This window comes from Mytilus trossulus, chromosome 3 (genome assembly GCF_036588685.1).
Source record: "Mytilus trossulus isolate FHL-02 chromosome 3, PNRI_Mtr1.1.1.hap1, whole genome shotgun sequence".
NCBI lineage: Eukaryota > Metazoa > Mollusca > Bivalvia > Mytilida > Mytilidae > Mytilus > Mytilus trossulus.
In genome coordinates this window covers 22,550,350-22,564,361 of record NC_086375.1, presented here as the reverse complement: position 1 = coordinate 22,564,361, position 14,012 = coordinate 22,550,350, and the positions used below count along the sequence as shown (strand labels likewise).

Genomic DNA, 14,012 nt, shown 5'->3' with positions numbered 1-14,012 from the left:
AGCCACGATCTTTAGAAATCAAGTGTCATTTCACAACATGCAAAAAGAATGTTGCAAAGCTAAACACAATCAAGACCGCCACCACTACACTGACCCATTTATGTAACTGTTGTTAAAACCCTAAGTAAATAAACCGGTTAAATTAGTTAGTTGGAAAGAGCTTGAATCATCAGCTTTATTCGGACTCTAATAGATATATGTCTCCTTGGGAATAATACACTTTTTTCTTATTTCATATTAAAATGACGCATGTGCTTAATTTAATTTTTGGTGCACCCAAATGTAAGAGATAATATTATTTAAAGGCTGAGCTTCATGTGACTGCTAACTTTGCTTTTTTGTTTACAATCCCTTAGTATACCATATTTGCAGAAGAATTGAAACCATTTAATTCGAGTGTACATGTCATGACACTAAATGTGTATGTCCATTTTAAGGATAATTGAAATAGACTGAGAAAAAAACCCTGCTAAAGTCTTGTTTTTCTAAAAACAATGTCATCAAGCTCATTTATAAATTTATAACTTATAATGAATGAGTATGTCAATTAATTGGAAAGTCATTTATAAAAAGTTGAAAACTATTACAAATAAAGTGTGATATGAATCAATTTTGTCTATATTAGATAAATCCTTATTTATTCATCTTATATAACAATCCAACTAAAATATTAGGAAGGTAAACGTAGTTATATTAAAAAAAATTATAGAGTAGGTTGGTCATAAAAATATATGATTGTAAGGAAACGCTTAGAATTAAATAAAATATTCGACGGTCATGAAACAATAAGATTTCTTCATTTATCATCAAATAATATATTTGCACCAAATTCAAAAGAAGAAAATGCACATTACACTTAACATTAAAAAGTTAATCCGAGTAGATATTCAATATTAGTGCAGAAAATGCATATTAAGCATATGTATATTAGAATATGAGGGCTAAATCGTTTTAAATAAACCATCCCTTAAAAAAATACATGATGCAATTTTACTTATGCACATTAAACCTATTGCACATGGTGACAAATTCAAACCATAACATATGCTACTACTAATATCATTCTTGAATCCTGTTCAGTACCATTATCGGCCTTCATAGATTAACATTAGATATAGTATTAATAAGTACATACTTCCTACATTTTAAAGACGTTTACATGATATAAGTATTACTGACCATTCAATCACTCTCAACGCACACATCTTGTCTGCGATTCCTTATATCTGGAACAGGAGTGTCTGCTTATTTGACATTTTTTTTATCAATTTTTTTGATATAACACAGGTTTAATCAACCATTTTCTGAATAGGAAAATACCTATACCAAGTCAGGAATATGACAATTATTATCCTTGCGTTTGCTTTGTTTGAGATTTTGATTTTGCCAGTTGATTATGGACTTTCCGTTTAGAATTATCCTCGAAGTTTGATATTTTTGTTATTTTACTTTTACTCCTCCACTGAAATAATAAAAAAAAATAAGATTTGATAACAATAAAATTTCCTAACAAGCAGTAAATAGCATTGTTGTTTCTTAATAATTACATTAGATGTATGTTTCATTATAATACGTCATTCTGATTGGCTAACTGCACGTCACGTGTTATTCCTTAAGCAGTTGCATCACTCAATGAAACTTATCATTCATGATAACACGTGGTTCCACAAAATAGTGCACAGGTGAACTAAATAAAAAAATTCTAAAATTCGTGTTTCCATGATCATAGCTAAAAATGTAATTATAAGTATTGAATGCTTCTGTTTGTAACTTCATATGGTTGTAAAAGCGTTGACCGGGTGTACATTTTAGAATGAAGCGCTTCCGCGCTTATTACAAAATGTACTTCGGTCAACGCTTTTACAACCCAATAAAGTTACAAAAAGAAGCATTCATTTCTTAAATGAAATTCAAACACCAATGCATATAAGTTTGTTTGTATATCCTTGTGGCTAAATGAACTTTTTGACATAGTTCAACTTCATGACATAGTTAAACTTAAGGTAGTGTTGCTAAATCATTTCATGTGTTTAGTACAAATATTGATTTACTCAGAAACACTTTATCCAATTATTATGCTCTATGTTTATGTTTCTCTATTTGAAACTTTATTTTGGGTTGCTTTAAAACTAGCTTTTAAGGGAATGATGATTTACTCAACCTTAAAGATGGATAACGCATTTGGTCCATTTTTCAATTTTTTGTTTGATCTTTTGACCTACAAGACATAGTATTTCATGTCAAGATATTCCGTTGAAACATCAAAAGTTCAGACTGAAAAATAAAACAGAATAGAAAACTCGAGATTGTAATTATTTTAGCTATGAGTTTATTGAATACGAACTCGGCATCACAAATCCAAACATAGAGAAACCATGTGCTTGTACAATGTAAGAATATGAAAATATTCATGAATCACCGGTCAAAGAATTTTAAAAGAGACAGTCAAGACAATCGTTCACGATTAACCAAAGACGACAATTCATATCTGACTCCAGGATTAATGTAGCAAAGTTGGCATAAAATTATGTTTTACTTCAATACAATAACGATTGCACCAAAGTTAATATGCTAAAAATAGATTTAATGATGAAGGCAGCTTAGTTGGTTTGTTCACAAGAAAATTGACTGAACTAAGTCAGGAATATGACAGTTGTTATCCATTCGTTTGATGTGTTTCAGCTTTGATTTTTCAATTTGTTAAAGGCCTTACCTTTTTGAATTTTCCTCAGATTTCAGTCTTTATCAAATTTTTACTCATTTGTGTGTCATTGATTTATGCAGCGAAGATGGTATGATTAACTTTTTTTTAACTTATTGATCAATGCAATGCATCAACGGTGGTATGTAAAAAACTAAATTTATTGATAAATGCAGCAAAGTTGGTATGTTAAACTTAAATTATTTGAACAATGCAGTAAAGTTTATATGTTCAACTACAATTCATTGATTTCCGCAAGAAAGTTGGAAAATAAACATTGATAATTTGTTAAATCCATCAAAGTTGAAAATTTAAATTTCGATTCATTCATCAAATCAGCAAAAAGGTATAGGAAGATGTGGTATAAGTTCCAATGAGACAACTCTCAATCCAAATAACAATTTATAAAAGTAAACTATTACATGTCAAGGTACGGCCTTCAACACGGAGCTTTGGCTCACACCGAACAACATGCTATAAAGGGCCCCAAAATAACAAGTGAATAACCATTCAAGCGGGAAAGCCAATCTCTAATATATATAATTTTAAAAAAAAACCCAAGAAACGAGAAAAATGTATAAACTACAAAAACAAACGACAACTACTGTACATCAGATTCCTGAATTAGGACAGGTGCAAACATTTGCAGAGGGATTAAACGTTTTATTGGTACCAAACCTTCTCCCTTTTACTGAAACAATAGTATAACATCACAACATAAAAAACATCTGTGTGTTCATCTTCAATACAGCAAAATCGGTATTTTCAACTCAGATTCGTAAATTAATTTAGCAGCAAAGTTGGTATGAAAAGCATTTTTTTTTTCAATGCAGCAACTTTTGTATGTTCAATATAAATTGAATACTCATTTTCGAACCAGGTTCAATCCACCATTTTCTACATTTGAAAATGCCTGTACCAAGTCAGGAATATGACAGTTGTTGTCAATTCGTATGATGTGTTTTGTCATTTGATTTTTCCATTTGATAAGGGACTTTACGATTGAATTTTTCTCGGAGTTCAATATTTTTGTGATTTTACTTTCTTTTTTACTTATGTATACCTCTGATAGATGACAACATAGACGGCGTTGAACAAAATAAAAGCAACACAATTTATTTATTTTTATTTTATGAACTAAACTGTTACATATAAAGTACAATGAAAAATCTGTAAAATAAATAATCTTCGAAAAGTGTACATAAAGATTTATATTTCAAATGACGATTATAAATACAGCTGTTCGTTTGAGTGAACGGAACATTTACACGTTCAACTGATTTAAAACATGTAACAGAATTTTAAAAAGCTATTTAAAAATATTAAGACACTATACAAACTAAAAAGATGCAAAGGGGCAAATCAAAAATCATAAGTCTAGATGGAGGAACAACATCATGAACAAACTACCAATGAAAAGACAAAAAAAGAAGGTCGCCAAATATATACACAAACCTCAAAGAATAGTAATTTATAAACCTGAGAAAAAAATGAGATGTTGAAAAAATAATGAAAAAATGAACAAGAAACGATTGAGAATTCAGAAAATTCATTTAACTCGAAAGCCTCTTCTCGCAATACACAGTAAATAAAAGATTTTTTTTTGTAGTAAATGGCACGTCCGTGCTTCGTGCTAAATGTGGTTAACACTTTTAAGTATTTAGATTCTGAATCCATTAACTGTCAAGTGAACGTTTGATTACAAATAATGTTTTCCAAATTTACCTATTATCTCATTCCGGTCAAAATCATTGATCATTCTTTTTAATATATTTCACTTTCTTTGAAATACATTACTATTCAATGGATTTTATTTATCAATGTAGCGCTTTTTTATTTAAACAAATTTTGCCATCTTAAAAATCGTTTGAATATATGCTATTTCATCTCACAAAGAGGTATGAAGTTATGATCATGTCTCGGCATACAACAACCAAAGGCTTATAGACTAAACTGTTCAATCTATAAAATCTTTTTTAACATTGACTGTTAGCTAGGTTTATGAGAAAAATCTTGATTAAAGCAGGAAATTCGAGTTTCCAATAAGGAGCCACTCAGGCTTTCGTTGTTTGCGTCACCGATTTGGATTCTTGTTCTGTTGTGTTCTGTCTCTTCTTAATGATAATGAAGACAATTCCATTTAGAACACCACCAAGATTAGAAAAGGTTGTGACTGCCTGGAATAGCAACTGTGGAACATCCTCGACCAATTGCCATGCTCCATATATTGCCATTGCCCACCATTGAATGAAGAAAGCTGTTACGAACAGCGACATGGTTTTGGCCGCTTTATGAGCCCCTTTTACAGACGCTGCATTTTCGCCAACTGTATCTTTAAGACGTTTACCTTCTTGGTGAATACGAAAATAAGTCAGCCCGTAGAACACACTGTTAAGGAACAGTACTGCCAGCAATGGAACAGTTGTAAAGAACACACCCATTTGCTTTCCATTTACACCATCAAAATAGCAGCTAGATGAAATAAAAATAAAAAACAAAACATAAAGTTAACAAAAATGTTTTATCTTTCAAATTATAGCATGACCCTTTTATGTATATTCAAGATCTTTTGGTATCGTCTATAAGGTCACACGTGTATCAATTAGAGAGCATACATGAGATTAAATTATACGATGTAGTGATACAGCAAGAACACGAGACAGTTTTCAGATCAATATACATTCTTTCTGTGTCATTTGGTATCCTGCGGAGAGTTGTGTCATTGGCAATCATTCCACATCTTCTTTTTTATATTTAACATTAAACCTATTTCTATTCAATATGACAATTCTACATCAATTTCAATGGTATTAAATTTGTGATTTAGCTACAATCATAAACAGCAACAATTAAGCGAACCAAGATACATCTGACTTTTAGTAGTTAGATTCATTTTTAAGCATGTCTTGTCTAAAATATATAACTTAAAATAAAGGACAAACCATAACTGATGTAATTCATAAATATTCAATAGTAAGACCAAACTTCAGGTAGATAAGATATTTTATTAAGTATGTGTGTTGTGTTATACACTTGGTATTTAGCCTCTTTAAATGAATCATTTTCAATACAAGGAGTCATGCTATTTACCTCGAGACCACCATTGTCATGTAACGTGTTATCATTTGAAAACTTTTGTTCCAAACTGAGATGTATTATTTTTTTTATCCTTCATTCACTGTACTTGTAAAATACATCTTGCTTACAATAAAAAAAAACGAATTAAAAACCATAAAAATTTGAACATGGCTCATGCTAATGTTAAGGAAATCATTTTACGTCTTCAAAACAGTGAAATGACGATTTTTTTCTTTCGTCGCCAAAACATAAATTTTAAATGACGGATGCGAAGACACACCTCATATTTTGTCAAACAACCAAACAATTGTGTATCTTTATTTTATAAACAACTTCCGATTTTAGTTAGTTACATTTTTAAATATGAAAAGATACTACAAGTAGTATAATCATTTTAAAGTTTTGTAACTTACCTTTACCGAATTCATTTCTAAATTAGTTTTCAGTATGAATGGGTACAACCATTAACTCGCAACATTTGAATAAATATGGAAACGAAAATAGTGCAAAAACGTGTAAAGTCTACCCGGAATAGATTATGTTTCCTTTTTCTTACTAAAGATACAAAAACGTTCATTTATAATTTGAAAGTTGGCAAAATTGGTAAAACTTTATTCTCAAATCTTTTTTTTTTAAATTGCTTTTCTGATTAAAATTTAAAGATAAACTTGGCTTATACGTTATATTTGTTTTGGGTTAAACTACTGTATTAGCATGTTCATATTATGTATGTCAGACTATATTTTAAATACTATCTGAAGTTGAACTTACAAAGAGCCATTTGGTCCCATCTGATCAAGAGCTATCCCGATAATTCCTCCAATTGCAGGGGCTACAAATATGTATGTCAATAGTCTCCAGTCATTTTTTCCAAAATTAATCTGCTTGCGAAAAAAGATCAACATAAAGGCGTTGATGGCTACGATATTGACCATTAAAGTTTGTGCTGTTATAAACACGGCAAGCATAAACCCGTAAAAAATACAGATCCCTTTTGGATGCGGGTGATCCTTTGTAATAGCAATATGCATATGATCCATTGTATGGGCAACGTTAAACAGACAGTCGCAAATCGCCATATATACTACGAATCTTTCGCTTCTTGACCATGAGAAAAATGTTTTGTAGCTCTTTTTCTTGAATGATACTACTATTACACAAATAGCTGATATAAAACTCAAAAATATACATGTTAATGCTGGGACATGTATAACATAGAACTGGCCATTGTCCAAACCGGCCAAATCCAAACTGTATCCATCTTTACCCATTGTGTATCTTAATAAAGAAGAAATATAACTGTGCAACAGTATAAGGAACAATATGTAGGACATTATCTAGGTTTCCATGCCGACATATATACATACAAATATTTGCCAATCAATGTAAACCTTCATGCCAACGGAAGCAGTAGCTAAAGCAAATTGTTTTCCCGTTAAAAGTATATTGAAGTAATCTTGAAACTGGTTCACATGTTCAGGAGTCTAAATATTAGTTCTAATATTGATAAGCAGCACTATGCGAGATTCTTAACCTTATCATCTGAAATGCTCTTGATTCAAAAATTTGGAAGCGAAATACATAGTCAAGGGGAATGGAAGTCTTTTGTAGACGAAACGCACGTCTGGAGTATATACTAAATTTAGTCCTGGTATCTATGATGAGTTTATTTACCACATAATAGAAGATAATGTTTAATAAGGTGTCAAATTAGATCTATACAATCTATCTGAAATCTGAGACACCCTTTTGTAGAAAATGGCCATAGGAACAACATGTAATAAAATCAACCCTCTAAGGATACCTGTGCCGAAGCTAATTTCATTTGAAAGTGGAAATTTGGTGAAACATATTTTAGACATAGTTAACATTATAATTGGTTAAATAATTGTTGCATAATACTAACATTGTATTAATTGGAAAGAGTAATTTGTTAGTTATCCAAAACTACCACTTTTGAAAATTTTCAAGCATAATTAAGAAAGTTACAGCAGTTTAAAACTTGGGTAATGGAGTTATAAAATGTTTGTATTGTGATACCTTAAGGTTTATTTTGAGTGACGTAAACTGTTCTGTCAATTATTGTGTACCCATGCATTGGTTTCTACTTAAATGAATGAACAATATATGGTGAGCTCTCTGTTGAGCAATTATACCTGTATACTTCCTTCATTTTTGATTTTGCATTTTTGATAAATTAAAATATAAAATTGACCGCGACGGATTAGCAGAATAGTGCTGATAGTAGTGTATTATACCAATCAATCAAACAATCAATCAAATTTATAAAATAATATTGACAATGTGTAAGATAATGAAAAGTATGAATGCTTTGTTGCATATTTGATTATTAAATCAATATGACGTCATTGACTTAACGTTTCTCATAAACGTAACTAACTTGTCTATGTTAAAGCAAGTGTATGTTGTTCCTCCTTATGGTGGTATTTTGACTTATCTTGATATTGCTGACACGTTTAAAATGATCAAAATCATATCAAATTCAACAACTCAAATGAAAGCATACGCTTAAAATAATTCTTAGGAAAGTCATAATTTACGAAAAATAAATATGTATTGTTTTATTCATACACTGATTGTTGTAGTCTGTCTTCTTAATGTCTTTTTTATATCAAAATTTGCAATATACATGCCTGTTTAATCCAAAGTGGAATACACGTGATGGCAAAACTAAGAATAATTTGAAATATCGCGATTTCTTAGCAGATTAAGTAATGTTCAATGTTAGCTTGCTTTTGGCTCTTGCGAGCATTCTTTAAAACTGTATGATTTAAAAATTATTATTGTGTTTTTGTTACCGTTTAGCAGTTAATTATTATTATAGTGTTAGTGTTATTCCTGTACTTGTTTAGAGTGTATGCCAGTAGTGATCTAAAGTGCTCTTGGAAGATTTCTTGTTCAACCGGTGACATCGTCTGGCGCATGATATGAACAAATAAAAGATCTTAAAGTTTTTTTTGTTTTTTTTTAACTACATCATAATTTTATTCATCAAATATTGCTTGTTACATAAACTATCAAGATTCCAAGCTTCTCTTGACGTACCCTGTTACAATCCACTGACTACCCAGGGAATAATCAGCTGATTAAATTAATTGACATACTTTTTTTACAAAACTCTATATTAACAATTTGGAAATATTATTCAAGATCTTAAAGTTAATTCATTCTTCTATATTGTAATGTGCCTTTCAGACAGCTAGTCAGATGTTGACATATGATATATCTTAATGTTTGTAAAAATATAAAAATAAGAAGATGTTGCATGATTGTCTTTACTGAACTGTACCATGCAGAGACCAAATGACTCACATAGAATATGGCGGTATTATTGCTGATGCTTCATCTCATAGAGAAGCTGTCTAGTGGGGTTTACCACACATTCGTTTTTATCGTATATTTATCCAAAATTCTAACATTATATATGAAAATGTTTTTTTTAAACTATTTAAAGATAGACTGAAAAACAACCCACCACAATGTATAGTTATTTTTTATAATTAATATTTTTGAAACTCTAAATCAAATTTAAGATATGCATTTGAAGTATTATATGCAACAGTGACATAGAAGCTTTGTCGATTTGATTAATATTTTAGCTTACATTAAAAGTAGGACTAACGTTCTTTTAAGTAATCTAATAATTTGTAAATGCCAAAGGAAGCTAACAAACTTAAGGCCTGGTTTATTACATTCTAAATTCAGTTTTGATTTAAAATATTCAATTTCAATAACACGCAATATCCGCATGTGCTTTGCGCCATCTAATTCGTGTTGAAATATAGGCTATTTTAAATTTTCAAGAACGTGGGAAAGTCAATTAACTAAATATAGTTTTTATTTTGAAACGATTGATGTATTTACAATATCTATAAAGTGAATAAATCAATCGGTCGAAAAAAGTAAAAACAAACATTTAAGACTTTATTTTACTTCTTATCGGAAGTGATTTTAGAATTGAAGTGATATTAATAAAACAAAAACAGAAAATCCAATACCCCAAATAAGCACGATAAAGTCTAAAATTAATTTGTTTGAGATCAGAAACAGGAACGTGTCGTTATTCTTTATCAGGTAATATTTTTTAGTAAAATGATCGATTGTAGCACAAATTAGAAACACTCTACCGGTAATGACAATGAATTTTGATATGATTAATGATTCCAGTCTTCTATGAAAAATATGATCATATTCCTTTACTAAATTTAAGAAACACAACATATCTTTTCATTGTTGTTAGCCCAACGATCAGTGGCAAACATTTCATGCATATTTAGGACGGGTATAAAATGACAAGAAATGTGTGTTAGATCTAAAATCATTTTAAGAAAGGAAAGAATAGTTTAGAGGGTCAATTAAATGAAAGACCGCTGAATGCTGGTGAATTATAATGAAAATTCGCATGAATACATGCTATCACGATTCCGGTCCTACCATTGATTGCTCTTAAGGTGTAATTCAACCATTGAGTTTCACCTCTTAGTATTTGTTCAATTTGCACTTTTCAAAAAATTGTGCAGAATTTATCTTTGTTTCAAGTAAAGAAATACTTGGCATGAGTAAAGTTTTATCCTGTCAATTACTATAGAAAAAATTTCACAAAACATTTCATTGCACATAAGAAAATAACCATCAATGGAAGTTAACCAAACAAATTTCCATACTTATTTAGCCTGTGTAAAAGCTTTTGTAACCATGTAACCTCAAGTTTCCAAAACATTCTATAGAAACCCCAAATAAAAAAAATAACGGCGCTTTGAAATACCCATGACATGTGTTTATGACACATAAATGTTTTACTGCAATAAAATGTAGGATTAATTATATACAACTGTAAAATTCAAGGGAATATTTTTACGACTTATTTTCGTATACAGCCGGATGAGACGTACCATGATTTGGTGGTTTTACACATCTACCATCAATGACGTGTGCTTGATGATATTAAGGCAAAACACATTTTCAAATCTTAGTTTTGACCTGGTTAGAGGTCGAACCCACAACCGTTCGTTCTCGATATTGTTACACTATACCATCAGATCACAGAAATAGAAGTTAGTGTGTAAGAAAGGATAAATCAGTGCACAGCTGAATTGATATGTTGTTCGTTTATAACATTTAGAAAATTTAAAGAATAGTGTATACAATACCGAAAATTGAGAGTTATATGTATGGATTACTGTTCTTACGATGGACAGTATTTAACCTTTTTAATACTAAGTATTTTTGATAGGGAAAACATTTTGAGAAAATTATTTGTCTGCAAACTTTTTTGTTTTAAGATAAATTGATTGAACTAATTCTGAACAATATGTAAAAACAAATATTTACCACGAAAAATCTAGGGAGACTTAACATATGCATAGACCAGAAGTCTATTCTTACTTACACAATGATAAGAATGAAGCCAACTAGAGGCTTTGATATGAAGTACGGTTAATGAAATTAATATCAAAATAAAAAAAATAGGATAGAATCAAGAGTGTAAAGCTAAACATAAATTTATTCCAACATAAACGAAAACTTGGGAATTAATGGTTGGCATGGACTGTTGTTATGTCCAACATTTCCAATAATTCCTATTATCCTTGTCGTATTGTTCAATTTATAAATCGGTAAAAGATGTTAGAAAAGAGGGACGAAAGATACCAGAGGGGCAGTCAAACTCATAAATCGAAAATAAACTGACAACGCCATGGCTAAAAATAAAAAAGACAAACAGACAAACAATAATACACATGACATAACATAGAAAACTAAACAATAAACAACACAAACCCCACTTAAAACTAAGGGTGATCTCAGGTGCTCCGGAAGGGTAAGCAGATCCTGCTCCACATGTGGCACCCGTCGTGTTGCTTATGTGATAAAAAATCCGGTAAGTGGTCTAATTCGGTAGGTCACATTCATGAAAGGGAAGGAGTTTGTAGTTACGACGTAAGGAGCATATCCGATATCATTTGTGCAACGGTTATTCCATAACGGTCAACCAACTCGTGATGGCGTCCGTAAAATTTACGAAGTGATGATTCCAACTTCACCATTTGGAACTGTTAGTTAAATAGCTTCCTTGTGAGCAGCAACCCTCCATCAAGGAAATCATGATAGAAAATGCAAGCACAGTAAAATCGTATGAGTCCCAATGAGATAAACGCTAAAAGATCTATTTTATAACTGTACCCAAAGCCTAATGCAATTTGTGGCATTCGTTGCATTTGATTTTTTAAACCTTTGTAACGTGAGTTATCTTCCAGCGTTTTCATTGACTTTTATTTTTAAAAATAAAACAAGTTAAATCAAAACCTGAAAAATCTGCAATGCAATGGAAAGTATTGTGTAGATTTTTTTCTATTGAAGCAAATATGATACGAATATTTACTCGTAATTATAAGTAAGTATATTGTTTAGGAGAGCTAGCAATTTTCCCTGGAGTTCTGCATTTTTGTTATTTTGAATTCTGAAGTAGATTTGATGGGATATAACAACTATATTTAATTTGCATATTTTTAATCATGATCGATCTGGAACATATGATTGACAGTTCAGAAAATTATAAACGATTGACATCATATTGAATTTATACAAGAGAGCTATAATGTTGAAAGGGAAACAATTCCAATGATTTCATGATCACCTATTGATGAATTATTTTCAGTGAAAATATTAGTTTGTGTTAAAAAAGAGGGACGAAAGATACTACAGGGACAGTCCAACTCATAAAGCGAAAATAAACTGACAACGCTATGACTAAAAATTAAAAAGACAAACAGACAAACAATTGTACACATGACTCAACATAGAAAACTAAAGAATAATCAACATGAACCCCACTAAAAACTAGGGGTGATCTCAGGTGCTCCGGAATGGTAAGCAGATCCTGCTCCACATGTTGCACCCGTCGGGTTGCTTATGTGATAAAAAAAATCCGGTAAATTCGGTAGGTCACATTCATGAAAGGGAAGGGAATTGTAGTTACGCCGAAAGGAACATATCCAATATGGGCTTGATGCCTTGTAGTATAAAGCAATGGTCTTGTGTATTTAGAAACTGGTCACGATTAACAAAAATGTGCGATGAGAGGTTGAATACAAAAGTTTTTTTTTATGGAGTGAGTAATTCTTTCCGAAAGGGTAGAATAAAAAAATGGCAATTTAGAGTATATGCCAAATTTCTTAGTCTTGGTATGAATAATTTATGTAATACTAATTATATTCTAAGTAAGAATACTATAACAGTTATCGTAAATGTATTATTTGAACATTTTAAGCAAGAGTGGTTAATAAAATTAATGTCTAATGATACAAGTAAATTAAGAACTTACAGAGAATTCAAATATGTATATGGTGTTGGGAATTATTTGATTAAAAATATGCCTGGTAAATACAGTAGTGCTATGTCTAAATTTCGGTGTGGTGTTGCACTTATTAGAACAGAAACGGGAAGATAGGAGAATATATGTTTAGACAAATGGTTGTGTTAATAGTCATGCCATTGAAAATGAAAAAAAAAATGTTATATTGCAATGTCCAATATATGCAGATTAACGTCATAGCTTTTTTAATCGTGCTATAGTCACTTTAAGATTTGTTTTATTAGTATACCTGATGATGAAAATCTTATATTTGTGTTTATTACATTGGTTGCAATGAATAACATTGATTTCACAGTTAAATAAAGACCAATAATTTCACATTTGAAATAAACGTCGTTATTTCACTCTCTGACGTCATACAACAATAGGCGTTGTCAGGACGTCCATAACGGCGGATCAAAAAAAAAATTGTGAATGCGTATGAAAAATATAGTTCTTTACATGTTTTACATTAATTTAAAAAAAAAGCCATTTCCCAATGTAATAAAAAGAATAACTAATCAAAGGTTGTTAACGGGTTATACAGTTTTTGTACAATGCATTTGAAGTATTTTTTAAAGTAAGTTGTGCACAATTTTCAGGCGATTCGAAATAGATTTAAGAATTTTGAACATAAAACATATAAAAAACAGATGTTCAATGTACAACCGGTTGTTATTCAAAATAGGATTTTCACGATTGGGTCGTATCGATTTTTTTATTCATTTATTTTTTTTCAGGAAATAAAATTATTAAAAACAAAATAAAACGTATATATTTGTCCTATCAATGTTAGACCTACTTGAAGTTGTTGTGACAATTCAATCACAGATAGTATCGATATTTACAAGGATGTAAACT

At 30.5% G+C, this 14,012-nt stretch overlaps 1 protein-coding gene across 1 annotated transcript; it reads right to left on the bottom strand.

The window, feature by feature from the left end:
- Window positions 1–4,672: 4,672 nt before the first annotated feature.
- Window positions 4,673–5,867, bottom strand: LOC134709283 (uncharacterized). The gene is made up of 2 exons (XM_063569450.1): window positions 5,792–5,867; window positions 4,673–5,173 (listed from the first exon to the last, which is right to left on the bottom strand). The coding sequence occupies exons 1-2, from the start codon at window positions 5,824–5,826 to the stop codon at window positions 4,756–4,758; spliced, it is 453 nt and encodes a 150-aa protein (XP_063425520.1). The 5' UTR covers window positions 5,827–5,867; the 3' UTR covers window positions 4,673–4,755.
- Between the last annotated feature and the right edge of the window lie 8,145 nt (window positions 5,868–14,012).